The sequence below is a fragment of the Boleophthalmus pectinirostris genome, unplaced genomic scaffold, assembly GCF_026225935.1.
Source record: "Boleophthalmus pectinirostris isolate CB_2022bp ecotype Guang Dong unplaced genomic scaffold, ASM2622593v1 HiC_scaffold_23, whole genome shotgun sequence".
Classification (NCBI taxonomy): Eukaryota; Metazoa; Chordata; class Actinopteri; order Gobiiformes; family Gobiidae; genus Boleophthalmus; species Boleophthalmus pectinirostris.
Window position 1 is genome coordinate 33332150 of NW_026571207.1, and position 15194 is coordinate 33347343.

The 15194-nt window shown below is 36.7% G+C and overlaps 2 protein-coding genes across 3 annotated transcripts in view; both read left to right on the forward strand.

Moving 5' to 3' along the window:
* The window catches only part of polr1a (RNA polymerase I subunit A), a 41992-nt gene extending 37510 nt beyond the window's left edge, over nucleotides 1-4482 (forward strand). Inside the window, exons 33-37 of the mRNA XM_020920554.2 lie at nucleotides 802-1062; nucleotides 1667-1867; nucleotides 2463-2580; nucleotides 2928-3092; nucleotides 3457-4482. Coding sequence (XP_020776213.2) covers nucleotides 802-1062; nucleotides 1667-1867; nucleotides 2463-2580; nucleotides 2928-3092; nucleotides 3457-3557 — 846 coding nt within the window. The 3' untranslated portion in view covers nucleotides 3558-4482. The remainder of the gene's footprint in view (nucleotides 1-801; nucleotides 1063-1666; nucleotides 1868-2462; nucleotides 2581-2927; nucleotides 3093-3456) is intronic.
* A 549-nt stretch (nucleotides 4483-5031) lies between these two features.
* Nucleotides 5032-15194, forward strand: part of st3gal5 (ST3 beta-galactoside alpha-2,3-sialyltransferase 5) — a 38209-nt gene continuing 28046 nt past the window's right edge. Inside the window, exons 1-3 of one of the 2 annotated variants that reach the window (XM_055159227.1) lie at nucleotides 5032-5625; nucleotides 6827-7037; nucleotides 8028-8138. In XM_055159227.1, coding sequence (XP_055015202.1) covers nucleotides 7024-7037; nucleotides 8028-8138 — 125 coding nt within the window. In that variant the 5' untranslated portion in view covers nucleotides 5032-5625; nucleotides 6827-7023. The remainder of the gene's footprint in view (nucleotides 5626-6826; nucleotides 7038-8027; nucleotides 8139-15194) is intronic. The other variant, XM_055159226.1, reaches the window with a different exon arrangement.

The following is a 15194-nucleotide window of genomic DNA, read 5'->3' on the forward strand; positions in this document are numbered from 1 at the left end:
TTAGGGTCATTGTCATGTTGGAAAAGTGCACGATGACCAATGGCACGAAGTGATGGAAGCATCTTCCTTTTCAGTATAGAGCATTACATTTCTTAATTCATGATGCCATCAATGAAATGCAGCTCCCCAACACCAGCAGCAACTCCACATGTTACCACCTCCATGTTTTACTGGAGGCACCGTGCATTTTTCTTTGTATTCCTCAACTTTGTGACACCATACAGTTTTGTATTCCATCTAAAAAAAAATTAACCACTTTTGCAATAGTATTCTTATTAATTATTAATTACTACTAATAAGTAAGGTTTTGCTGATCTTCACCTTTCTGGTGTAAAGAAATTATTTTCTTTCTCAGATCTTGTGTCATTTCTTTTCCATGTGGTGCAATTGCTGACAGCAGGAATGTGAATAGGTTTGCTTTAAGTAACACCCTTTTGTAGCCAACTTGAACCATACTTGTTCAATTACTCATTTTGAGACTAAAATGTAGCTTTGCTCTGAGCCTTTCAGTAGGATGTACTCATTTTTGCACCACCCTAATTTGACTAAAACTGAAAATGATGTAATCCAAGTTATATTATTAACCTTAGTTAAAAAATGTTTTTTCAACAGTTACTGTATTAGGCTTAGTCTGTGCACATTTTGCAAATATTTTTTTTTTGTGTTCATTGACATACTGTTTAAAATGTTACTTTTCAAAATGGGTGTACTCATTTATGCTGAGCACTGTAAATTTGTTGTGTTTTATTGATGTAATGTACAGAAAACAAAACAATGGTGTAATTTATTGAATTTTTCCAGGTTGACTATGATAGTGATGAAGAGGAGGTAGATGAGGCAGAGGAACCCGAAGAAGAAGACGAAACTCAGTCAAAGGATGAAGCGAATGAAGAAAGGAAGAACCCCACAGCACTCCTTGTGACCAGACTGAAGAGGCAGAAACGCAGTAAAGTCAAAGCTGCTCCGGAGGTCATGGACGAGATGAGAGTGAATGCTGTGCTGATCTCGAGTTCTTCCATAGAGGGGTACAGATATGACCATGTGAACGAGCTCTGGTGTGAGGTGAGTACAAGCACAATACAGAATGATTTAAACATGAATATCTGGGGTGGAACCTCCCTCTTTTAAGACGTTTACTTCCCAATTACAAGCACAACTAATTCAAGTCTAATTAGATGTTACTGACATTTTGCTTTTAGTACATAAATCAAGATATGAACATTAATAACAGACAAATCAGGCTCCTTCTTTCCCTTGACAGTAATTGCATTTATACACCGCCTTTCAAGCCAACAAAGCACTTTACAGAGCAGTATTCATTCACTCCACACTCAGTGGTGGCTGTTGTAGACATAGCTGCTCTGGGATAGGCTGACTGAAGTGAGGTGGTCAGTCTGCACCACCTAATACTTTTAGCTGTCTCCGATCTAAATTCTAACTGACAAGGCCAGGCTTTGACTCTCTGGAGGCTTGTTACTTTCAACATTCACATTTCAGATACTTGCAGTTGGAATTCCAAATATGAAACTTGCCCCCAAATTCACCCCCAAAACTGTAGCCTTGATGAGCTTCATTTGACTGTATGAAGAAGCGTCCTGAGGGAGTGTGATATCACCCACAGCATTTGGCTCCAGACTATTGTAGTAATACATGTTCCTCTCTTTAGGTGGACCTGATGTTACCGGTGACCAAGGTGCACTTTGACCTCACCAGCGTCATCTCATCTCTGGCCAAAAGCGCCGTTGTCATGGAGACGAAGGGTCTGACGCGCTGCCTCTTGAGTGAGGTCACCACGAAGAATGGAGAGAAAGAGACTGTACTGAACACAGAGGGAATAAACATGCATGAGCTGTTCAAGTACTGTGATGTGAGTACTACTACTATTACTACTGTAGGACCACTTCTACTTCTACTGCTACGCCTGTACTGAACATTGAGCTTATCATCATGCACCATCTGTTTAAGTACTGCAGTGTGAATACTGATGCCACTACTACTACTACAACTGACCAATGATAATACTAGTGCTACTGATAAGTACTACTGCTGTTGCTGAACTTAAGTTTTCTTACTTGGACTTGAAGTTAAGTTTATTTAACATTGATTAGATCCTCCATTTGATTTGTTTTATGAATTTGACTTAATTCAAATAATGCCGCAACTGTCCAAGGGCAGACTGACTGGAGTGAGGCTGCCTGCTCACTGGTGGGTTTGTGGGTGGGAGAAATGTAAGGACACAGTGATAGAGCTTGGTTCGAGCAGAAATTGAACCTCTGACCTCAGGACTGGTGGATTAGTGCTCTAAGCCCTGAACTGCTGTATATTTAAAAATCTTACTAGATTTTAACACAATTTACTGTGCTAGTGAAGATGGTATGAAGTTTGAAGTAACATACATAATATAATATAGTATAATATAATACTTTATGTTTGGTTTATCAATTTTTTTGTTTATGTTTCAGATCCTGGACCTGAACCGTCTTTACTGTAACGAGGTCCACGCGATGGCCGCCACCTACGGCATCGAGGTCGCCCTGAAGGTCATTGAGAAGGAGATCAAGGATGTGTTTGCTGTCTATGGTGAGGGCTGGACCAGGACTTTGGCAGGACTTTGGCAGGACTTTGGCAGGACTTTGGCAGGACTTTGGCAGGACTTTGGCAGGACTAAATCAGAACTTGACAAGAACTGTACTACAACTACAACATGGATTCTACCTGGACGACTGAGGGATTTTTCACATATACTACAACTATAACCCAGGACTACACCAGAACTGAACTATAATTAAACAAGAACTAAACCAGGATATAACAAGAATTATATCATGATTATATTATGACAAACTGGGACCAAATCTGGACTAAATCGGGACTAAACCAGCACTAAATCAGCACTAAACCAGAACTAACACTGTACCTGTGTGTAGGCATTGAGGTGGACCCCAGGCACCTGTCTCTGGTGGCAGATTACATGTGTTTTGAGGGAGTGTACAAACCTCTGAACAGACACGCCATGCAGTCCAACTCCTCCCCTTTGCAGCAGATGACCTTCGAAACCAGCTTCAAGTTCCTCAAGCAGGCCACCATGCTCGGTAAGAGGGGGGTTATAATGGAGAGCTATGAAAGTGTCATGTAGTGGTAGTTTTAAAGTTAACAGATAAATTTTACCTTTAGTTTGACTGAAATTATCCAAATGAAACTAATGAAGGTGTATGTAGTTTAAAAACACAGTATGAGTGAAAACTACAGCTTCATGAAATCACAAGGTGGAACAGAGCATTTTGAGCTTTGGACATGTACACAGACTTGTAATAAAGGATTATTGTGTGTGAATGAAACAAAACTCAACTCCGGGGTATGTTTTTGATGAGGGAACAACCTTATAACATGGCTTAAAGCTAATATGTTATAATATATAACTGTAATATGTTTCTTTTTTGTGTGTGTGTTTTGTAGGTGCTCGTGATGAACTGGAATCACCATCCGCTTGCCTCGTAGTTGGAAAAGTTGTGAAAGGAGGAACAGGAATCTTTGAACTGAAACAACCTCTTCAATAGACCACAAAATCAAAACGGAGGATTCTTAAAATTCAAAAAGCTCTCAGGAATGTTGTCAGTGTCACTATAGGTTTGTAAACACACAGTACTAGTCAGAAGTTTGGACACACCATCTAATTTTCTTTATTTTTACAACTTTCTACATTTGATAGACATTCATATATGAAATAAGATGTAGGAAAAAATGAAAAAAAAAAATTAAATAACACACAATATATTTTTTTATATTTTATATTTAAATTCTCTAAGTAGCCACCTTTTGCTTTGCTAAAAAATGTTTAGTCAAGCATGGCAAGGCAAGTTTATTTGTATCGCACAATTCATACACAAAGTAATTAAAAGTGCTTTGCAGAATAAGAAATTAATATTATATAATATCAATTTAGACATTAAACAAACATTATACGAAAAAATCAGAACATAAATTATCCTAAAAAAAATAACTTAAAAAGAAAGAAGAGTAGTTATTTTCCTTTTTTTTTTTTTTTACAATGTAATTCTATAGATGTTACTTCATATATTTGATGTCTTCTGTATGTATTTAAAATGTATATAAAAAAATAAATGAATTAATTGAATGAGAGGGTGTGTCCAAACCTGTGACTGGAATTGCACTATTAATGGCAAGAAAGTTTGAGTTAAATGTAATAACTCACCTGAGAGGTCTTCCTGGACTATTATCAAGCTTATGTATATTACTATAGGCTTGTAAACCTATTATTCACCTCCTGAACCTGAATTGAGTTTTGTTATGTAAAATAGTCACGCAAGTTTTTCTAGTGATAGCTATGTTTATTCTGTCAATAATGCATTGGTTGTTTTGGCAATAAGAGCATACATGCCATGTGTTATATTTTATTAAACCAAAAAGTGAGTATCGAATTTTTCAGATGAGTCTGAATATTAAATGTACATTTTAAAAACATTCCTGTGTTTTTTCATATGAAATCCTAGTCGGTTCCTCAGTTTCACCTTTAAGCTTTTCAACTGTGATTAAAGGTCCTATATTATGCAAAATTGACTCTTAGGCGCTTTAAGTTGTTGTGTTTCATTCACAGTTGTTTGAGTAATCCTGCTTTATTAGTCTGCATCTCCAGTGCTCAAAACACTCTGCTCCGTCTTGTACAGGTAGTTTTCAAATTTGCATCTACCGTTTTACCTTTTGTGTAGTAGAGATTGGCTATTCCAGTGCTGACATTATCCAGTGAGGGTGTATGGAGTTTAAAAACACAGTGGAGCACTTCTTGTATTGCTGCATGACATCACAAGATCGAACAAGGTGTTTTCTGTTTTGAGAGAAGAACTCAGCATAAATATACAGGATTTGTGTGTTAAACATGTGTGAATGAAAGAAAATACAACTCTGGGTCTGTCTGTGATGAGAAAACTACATTATAACAGACAATAGCATAATATGGGCCCTTTAAGATAGACAATAATAATGTCATACTGAGGAAGCAAAAATAAGCAGCTGCCAGACCCTCCACTAGGACTATATGATCTTTGATCAATTTTAAGCGGTGTTTCCAAAATGTTTTAGTAATAGTGCATTTCCAAAAAAGATGACTTATTGTTTTGGGATATTCTTTACAAAATGTGCAGTTAGGATTAATTGTTTTAATATATTTTAGCATAAATTGGTTAGTAGGGTAAATTTTGTGCATAAGTTTAAAGGAGACATCCCTCATCTTAATATAATTTTTTGATTCACAGTCCATCCTTTCTTTCATATAGTGTTAGGGCCAAAATTTCTCCAGTAAAACCTGGCAGAGGGTACAGAGGTAACCTCTTGTTGGAACAGAGCACGTATTTTCCGATTGTTCCTACGAACATGACTAAAACAAACTTTATAGTAATATAGTGTATGAAGTTCCTACTTTGAGGGCTTTTATTATGACAGACCGGATGTTGTGGTTTGTTTCTCGGCCTCTGATTGGCTGTTTGACAGGAGGCTGAGGTCTGCGTGCGCCTGCCTTTCTTTGATGAAAAAACGAAAGAATTTAGCTAAATATTTTCACATTTTCGCCTCAACTGCAGTCTTACATGTTGCTTCGCGATACATAGAAAGGTAAGACGCTTTATTATGTTTATAAATCATGCAGCAGTAAAGTTAATAGTAAAGATTAGAGGAATTTTCCTGCATCGTCTGGCGCATATGTAATCCTAGCATACATAACGGTGTCTAAAATATTACCTAAAAACATCTAAAATTTCAAATAAATGATTTTACACTTAGGTTAAATTATACACTGTCTATTGGCATTTTAATAAAGCCACATCGAAAAAAATACGAGACACATCCCTGTTTCACTTGAGCATCGAACTGTGGCGAAAGGTTACGTTCTATATCATCGTTAGACTAGGCTTCCTCGTTTTATCTTTTTTTTTTGTTTTGTTTTTGTTTTCATTTTTACTATCTCATATAGATTCAGTCGTACCCTTCTCTCGATTTAATGTGCCTGGTTTGAGGCTGGCTTTTATGTTTTGTTTTGTTTTGAGTTTTTTTTTGTAGTTTTTATTTCTCATCCTTAGCTGAGACTAATTATCAAGGATTCTAGTTAGTAATGGAACTTTTGTGTAAATCCTCTTCTAGTTTTTGTCAACTAGAAATAAAAAATAAAGATAAAAAATTGATATTGGCGTTTTTTAGCCGATAAAATGTTCTACTTCTTGTCCCGCGTGTACTTTTGTCCTTACGTATTTTATTATTGCTCATGTAACACTAATCAACCTTTTGGACACGAGACCGCCATAAACGCACTTTTATAAACTGGAATTACTTTTCTATTTAGCATTTTTACATCTTTATAATTTCATATTGTGGATGTGTTAAAGGTGCATTGTGTAACTTTTCTGATGGAGGTTCTGTCAAATGCTTGTGTTATTGCCTTGTCTGGGATGTTTTACAAAATGGCATTAAACCTGTCATGCCTGTTTGTCAAGGCATTTTTGAACTATAAATCCACCTGTAAAACCATCACAGATCTAAACTGAAGCTTGGCACGGTGAGTTCACTTTAATGTCATACTGCAATTACATCTAGGCAAGATGAGGCACGTTTATTTATTTGTTTAAAGCAATTCATACAGAAAGTAATTTAAAGTGCTTTACAGAATAAGAAATACATTAAAATCACAATACAAACAAATGAAAACATAAATAAATTTAAAGAGAGAGAGACATTAAATGAGAGAGAAGAGTGCAGAATGAAAACCTTTTAATCCTATGTACACCTAAACAACAGCTAAAGTCTATTCTTTGAGCCACAGGGAACCAGTGCACAGGACTTATGCACTCATATTTCCTGGTTCGAGTAAGGACTCGAGGTGCAGCTTTCTGGATGTACTGCAGTGTCTCACAGCTCGTTTGGAGAGGCCAGTGACCAAGCTGTTACAGTAGTCCAACCTGCTGGAGACAAACGCATGGATAAGTTTTTCAACAGATCACTTCTCCAGAGTTGTTCTTCATGAAGACAGAAAGGTTTAATGTCATGCTCTTAAACATTCTAGACAAAGCAATAACATCTATATGGAGAAAAGCGTTTGACAGGCCCACTGCCGAAAAAGTTACACAGTGCACTTTTAACAAAGAAATACTGTTGCTAAAATATATTTCGTTCTTATAAACAATAAAAAAAACAACAAGCGATCATATTGATTATTGCATGTTTCTCCATATTGTGATAATATCGAGTATCGTATCAAATCATGAGGGACCTTGCGATTCCCAGCCCTAGAAACTATGGTACTCAAAAGTCAATGTTTACGATATTCAATTTGTGATTAAAGTTGCAGTCCTAGCTTTCATTTATTACTCGTCACTTGTTATTGTCATATGATGGTTTTCTGACCATTTTTTTTAATATGGATATAGCAATAGCATGATAGATAGATGCAAATTTTTAACACATAGTTGTAGTGGACCAGTTAAAGAGCCCATATCACTATTTACTGATCTACTGTATGTTACTGTATGCAGTTTCCTCATCACAAACAGACCTGAAGTTGTGTTTTGTTTCATTCACACATGTTTAACACGCAAACCCTGCAGATTTATGATGAGTTCTTTTCTAAAACAGAAAACACTCAAACACTGTTCCACCTTGTGATTTCATGTGCCACTGTGTTTTTAAACCCTGTACACCTTCACTAGAATAATTTGGATAATTTCAGCCCTGGTAGCTGTTAGCCTGAAATCGTGACATCACAAGGTGGAACAGAGCATTTTGAGGTTTGGAGATGTAGACAGACGAATAATAAAGTAACACTCAAATATGTGTGAATGAAAGAAAACACAACTCTAGGTATGTTTATGATGAGGTAACAGCATTATAACATGTCTTAAAGCACACAAGAGTCAGTTTTGTGTGATGGAACCTTTAAGTTCACTTAACATGTAGCTGACCAATTGTGTTGTAGCTAATGATTAATGTAAAACAAGTATTGACTGACTGTGACAATCTTTGTGTAGGCCAGAGGGCAGACTGAGAAAGAGAAGTGCAGTGTCTGTGACCCATCCCACCCTGCACCCAAAGGACACTGGGACAAGCATGAGGCTGGTTAAACGCTTAGCTGCTAACAGGTAAGGAGCGGGCTAATACTTGACAATGAAGTCACATGATCAAATTTGAGTGTTAATGAGAGGGTAATAGTCTCAGACAAACTTTACTGATCCACAAGGAAAATTACTTGGACACAGCAGCTCATACATCACAATATATTATAATAACAAAGAGGAAAAAAAAATATATATATATAAATGGTTGTAATAAATTCTTAATAAGTAGCAAAAATAACAAGAGTCTGTCATTAATAAGGTATAATTATATAAGTATATATGTACAAGTCAAAATAAAATTAAATAGAAATAAATAATACAAAACCTTGAATAAACCAGGACAAACCCAAGCCTTATCAGGGCCTTATCAGGGCCTTAACCAAGTCTAAACCTGGACTACACAAGGTCTAAACTGAGACTAAAGTGGGTCTAAACCAAGACTAAACTGGGACTAAACCAGGACTAAACCACCATTAAACAGTAAAGCAAAGGACAAACCTGACTTTATCTAGACTACTCAAGCACTAAACCAGGCCAAACCAGAGCCTTAACTGGACTTCACCAAGACTTAACTAGGTCTAAACCAGGTCTAAACTGGGATCAAACTGGCACCAAACCAGGACTAGGACTACAATGAGCAGAAGTCTTTATTGGTCATATTTACATGGTATATTTACATGGCATGACATTGTTCCATGAACACGTAACATGAGCGTTTATCTGTGCGGAACTTTCAGAGAAATACTTGAAGCTGATTGGTCGAGGGGTCACCCCAAAGGAACAAGCCACACAAGCAAACTTCTCTTAAATCCGTTTGTTTAACAGCACAAATCATCTCACCTGTTGTAGTTCCAGCTAAATTGTTTTTTTCTGGTCACACTGTGTTAAAACAAAGCCCAGATTAAAGTCCTAACTTGAGTAACAGCTTCCGACAGAGCAGAAGCTCTATCACAATGACATCAGCTGCAACTAGGGATGGGCATGATTAATCGATTAATTGATAATTGATCATTAAGAATTTCATCTATTACGTTAATTTTAATCGACAAACCGTGGCTCATGTGTTGCCAGGGGGAGGGCGACACACTCTCTGCTTCGCAGGGTTCACTTGTTCTATTGACCTTCGGTCAATTGTAATAATTTCATGTTCATTTGAACAGGCTCGTTTCTTTTAGACCTTTTATAATTTCATGTTAATGTTATACTTTACTTGAACAGGTTCGGTTTCTTTTTAGAGCTCATAATTTAAATAAAAACCACTAATACTTTTTGTCGTAACAATTTAGATTTTATTTTACAGTACTGTTTTTTAATCGGTTCTACTCTTTTGTCTTTATATTAAATCTGACTCCTTTCTTCGTGTTCTACTTTTTGTGCGCAACTTAAGTTTTTTTATTCTTTTTTTATATAAACTGAATTAAAAGTTTTGTTTTTCTTCTGCCTAAAAGTTTAACCACAGACATATATTTTCTTATAAAACCAGCTTTTTCTATCTCTCGTGAAAGCTATAAACACGGGACCTTATAATTAATAACTTTGTTAATTACGCTTTATCTGATTAAAGCCTAAACATACTATTAATTTTGTTTTCAATCTCAATTAACATACTTCTGGCTTATTTTCGACGTGAAGCCTTTTAACACGGATTCGAGCTTTGCTTTTTTTGGTCCATGAAGCTTAACATGCTATAATTAGTCTGTATTATTTTACTCAAATTAATCTCACAAAAGTCCCAATAAGCACATCACATCAATTCAAGAGACAGAAATTCTGACCTTTTCCTTGAAACGAGCGCTCTCTGTCACGTGCGTATTAGGATTTCCGTGAAGGGGAACGTCTTGACCTTTGGCCTCCAGGAGTCTCTTCGGAACCACATCAGGATCACGTCGCGGGTCACCAAATTGTCAGCTTCTCCTGGAGGCAGCCTGAACAGAGGATCTTAAGAAAGAGGCTTGGAGAGTTAGAACAGTTCTCAGACATGTCTCTTTATTGGTTCAGGCAGGTACAGGTCTCAAGAGTCAAGTTGATTCAGCATGATTTCCCTATGCGGCGTCTCTGTACGTCGGTCGTCCCTCAACAGCGCAGTCGACGTTCCCCAACTAATGCACAGAAAAAAAGGGTGCCTTTTATACCAGCATAACTGTTGAGTTAACATCTTCATGGAAACATACACAGCAGTTTTGTCCCAACACGTGTCCCATAACAGACTGACATATGCTAAAGGTTGGAGACACACCCCGTATCTGTCCCATATACATTCACAGTCCATATGACATCATATCCCAACCCATTGACACTCCAAAGTCCAGAAACATACACAAAATGTCATTGTACACAGGGATTCATTACAGGGCGAATTAACATATGAATGAAACTTTAAAAACACAGGGAAGAAGCCCGCATTGCGCAAAACTGAATTAAACACATTATAATGTCAAACGGGCTGATGTGGCTCTAGAGTCGTTACGGTTTATATGTCGTAAAGTTGAATTTATTTATGCAGATTAGTAGTGCAGATTGTAATAATAATGATGATAATTTTAATATAAAAACATTAATGATTAAACGATAATCGATCGTTAATTCTTCAATCTTCGATCAATAAAGAAAATTTCATTGAATGCCCATCCCTAACTGCAACGTATTCATAGAATATAGTGTGTCAGTGCAAAGATTCTCCAAGGCACTTTAGACAAGGCCAGACTTGAATTCAGTTCTTTTTTTTTTGTTTTGTTTATTTCTCCATTGGAATTTCTGCCAGTGGATTTGTTTATTCAAAGCCAACAATGCGCCTTTGTATCTGTGGAGAATTAATAGCTTTTGGATCAGATAATAGAAACTAGATACGCAAATGGTGCATACTCTATGGAGTAAGAAAGCTGTCAAAAATATTCGTGCGCATAAAATAGAAATCCGTGCGTATTTGGGAAATCCGTGCATATTTGGCTGTAGTTGCGCATAAAATAAATATTTGTATGGATCAAATACACACAATATATTTTATGTACGACTGGACTCATTTGAGAGTTTACAAATATTTATTTTATGCGCAACTACAGCCAAATATGCACGGATTTCCCAAATACGCACGGATTTCTATTTTATGCGCACAAATATTTTTGACAGCTTTCTTACTCCATAATACTGTTATACATAGGGAAATCATGCGCAAATGTCTTTAGCAATTATTATTATTACAGTGACAAAACTACCTATTGCAGCAGTAGTTGCCGCTGTTGTTATATTCCCTCTAGGGTTGTCAAAAGTATTGAAAATCAGATACTAAAACTAGTATTTGAGCAGGTATCGATACTAAAAAGCCCCATTGGCAGGACAGAAATGAAGCTTTCCTGAATGTCTTTAAAATGATATTGAGCTGTATCAGAACAAGTATAAGAGCACATAGACTAGTATACACCCATGGACCACTGTGGAACCTACCTGGACCACTGACGGATATAAGGACACATGGGAATAGAAAAGCAAGTATTACCATGTAATGTTGAAAATCACATGCTGTTGTTGTTGTTGTTGTTGTTGTTTTTTAAATAATCATAGCATCACAATAAGTATTCAATTAAGAATTCAGTATCAAGTCTTTTCCTTAGTAGCAAAATTGAGTTTGGAATTTTATTATCATGACAACACTAATTCTACTACTAATACTACTAATTACAATCTGGCCACAATGAGTTTAAAGGCTTAAAGGACCAGTACTCAATTTTTCCCATGGGCCCGGTCAAGCAGAAGTAAACAACAAGGCCAAAAATTCAAGTTAATGCATCTGATATAAAAATGTATTCAACAGATACATATGTACTCTAGTTTATGAAACTGTTGACCTTTTTTCTGTACCATTTTTGGTTCTCAAGTTACATAAATTTTAAACAGACCATGTATGAAACATGGAACAAAAATTATTTCCCAAATTTCAAAGACCTGCAAATCATGTAAATAAATTGATGTATTTCATCATATCTTGTGTTATTCCATCTTTGAACTGTTGATGAAGGTACATGATTTAAAAAAAAAAAAATATTTAAAATGATAAAAATTTGCTTGGAAGGACTGACATATTTTATAGAAATAGTTTCCTTTCAAAAAATCATGCACCTTCTACTTGCTTGCACAATTTTCCTCTGTTACTTTTCCCTCCGTTACCATGACCTTTCTTCATAAAAAATCTCATTACTCAAAAAGTAAGAGGTTTTTCAACCTAATCTTGTACCATATGGTAGAAAACTATATGAAGCAAATATTCAAACCAGTTTGTTAAGGATATGTAAGTGAGAACCACTAGTTATCACTGTTTGTATTTATTGCCCAAAAAGTGCTGCATATTTCATTCACTCCATTACCGACATGAGTTTTTTAATTTTTTGTCAACAACTTGAAAGAATATCGCAGGGTTAACTTTACCCTGTTGGAGTGCTGACTCTTTCCTACATTCTAATACCTTACTTATTTCAATAGTTCCTCTAGTTTCTGAATAAGAGCTATTTGAATGTAAAAAATCTGCCCCAGTTTCCCTCCGTTACCGCTTGACCTGACCCCCATATTTTTTCAACAGAATTTTTGTTACAGATGTGCTGCAGCTCTTTAGGTCAAAATAAATCCGCTGTGTGCTGTAATTATAAAGCATTATAGCTTCAGAGAATCAGGAACTACACATTGGCATGCTAGTTGTTGTTAGCACTGTCATGACAGCAAACTCCTCAGGTGAATAATTAGGATGCTCTGAATGTGCAAGGTAAGTGAGGAAAAACTTGCTACTGTTGCAAACTAGTTCTGTTTTTTTTTTTTTTTTTTTTTTTTTTTTTTTAGGTGAAAACAACAAAACAAAAAACAGGTACTGTGCCTTTAGAGTTTCAACATAGTAATTGAATGTAATACGATAATAGTTTTCAAGGGCATGGCATTAATAATAATTGCAGGATATATGGAACTTTTTGAGGACTTTTTCACATCCAAAATTTTTAATATTTTGTTTTTAATTGCTAATCACTCATGGTTCCAAAACCCATGAATAACTGTAAGTGGGGTAGCCTCTTCACAGATCTGACCTGTAACTTGGCCTGGTTGGTTACCTGCTTGTTTCCATAAGCTTTATACTATGGAACTTTCCAGGTAAAGCAGTCACATCTCCATGGAGACAAGCAGGTGAGGTCCTTCTGCTAGAAAAAAAAAATGCGTAAGGCTTCAACTTCTCCTAAAAATTCAAACATATAGGGTCAACTGTGGGTCAGATTTTCAGATTTCTCATGCATCTCTAGTTTTGTGTTTTCAGAAGCATGTTTCATGAAGTCATGAAAACGTAATCTCACTCTGTGCAAACTAAAAACAAGATGGTATCTGCCAAAGAGCTGAACACATTTCCTCATTTCTTCACTGATAAAAGATTATGGGCCCTATTTTGGTTTTTGTGTAGAATGTTCCACAGTTTAGCTTAAAGGAAACAGGAGGGAGGGGGACGAGCAGGTTCCAGCACTACGCTACATTACAACTCAGATCTGTGGATCCCTATTCACAGAAGGAAGTATTGTATTTTTGAACAAAAGAAACACCAATAATGAATAAATGCTAGACACATATATGTTTAATTTCATAGCACGGGACACTCCAGGGAAAGCAATAACATCTCCATGGCGACAAGTAGGTAGCGGACCCTCCACCAGAAAAGTTGCACAGTGCATCTTTAAGGTTAAATTACAGATATTATAACTTGGGGTTCAAATACAGATTTTGAATACTCCTCTATGCATAAACTGGAAAAATACAGTATCGAATATAGTTAAGTGCATTATTTGGACACATTTAGGTCAAAGTACCACGCTCAAAATACACACTGAACTGACTAGTGTTGTCGAAAATCAGTTACTAATCTATATACCAATTTGAGCAGGTTTCCATACTAAAAAAAAGTCAGGACGGAATTTAAGGTTTCCTGAATGTCCAGAATGATATTGAGCTGTATCAGAAAAGGTATGAGAGCACATAGACTAGTATACACCCATGGACACTATGGAACCTACCTGGGCCACTGAGGGATCACACACATATAAGGTTGGCGGTTCATAAAAGGCCCATCTCATGCAAAATAACTCTTTTCACATTGTATCTTCTGCACATAAACAAGCACAATTTGGGTTTTGGAACATCCATTACACAATAGTTATGAAATCTTACTGATTTGTTGGAGACAGTCACAGACCAGGAACTATGAAAGACCGACTATTACTCATCCCCCCGCCCGTCCTGAGAAAGCACAGGCTCCGCCCTCCAAACGTGACGTAGGCTCTGAGTGAGCCGCCCTTCCACCGCCCATCTCAGGGAGGGAGGGGGAGACAGAAGAAGAATTGGGCAAACTTGAATCCTATAATAATGTTCAATCAAATGAGGTGGTCATAATCTGTACAGGCGACCACTAAACATCAGTGGTCGTAATGACTGAGGTGTAATCGCCATTTTGTTATCGTGCAGAAGCATTGAAGTCGACTCACTAGAATAAAATGATGCCCTAAGTCTGTTGTTAGTATCAATGTAATATCGTAGGGCTACGCAACGTTTGTCAAACTAAAACAGGTAGAACAAGGGGAATGACACGCATATTGAAATTATATGTCAGATAGTCTTCAAAAATAAACGCTGTAGTTTGCTTTTAGTTCTCTTCAGCGGTTTACTAGCAGTAAACTTACAGATCCAGGATCGCCATCACTGGACCCTGGTATCGTGGGAACAGCATCCTTTTCCAAAGTGTCGCTTCTGCTTCGTTGTAAGTCCAGTTTTAAAATAGCCGTAGTTCTCGAAGCAGTCTTCATTGAAGTGTTGCTCGGAAACAAAAATATTCTTGGGGACCTTTTTGTCTGTGTTCCCAGAAATAAACTCCAGCCACTTAGCACGCCTTGCTTCTTCTGTCGACATGCCAAATAATTTCGACTTCCCACTTGCCGCATCTGCGATAAACCTGCACACGTCTGAAAACATTGCGACAGAGACACAGAACAGACTCACCTTCAGCATCAACATCCTCTGTCTCAGAAAGAACACTCATATTCCACTTTTCTCTCTTCTCACTTAGTT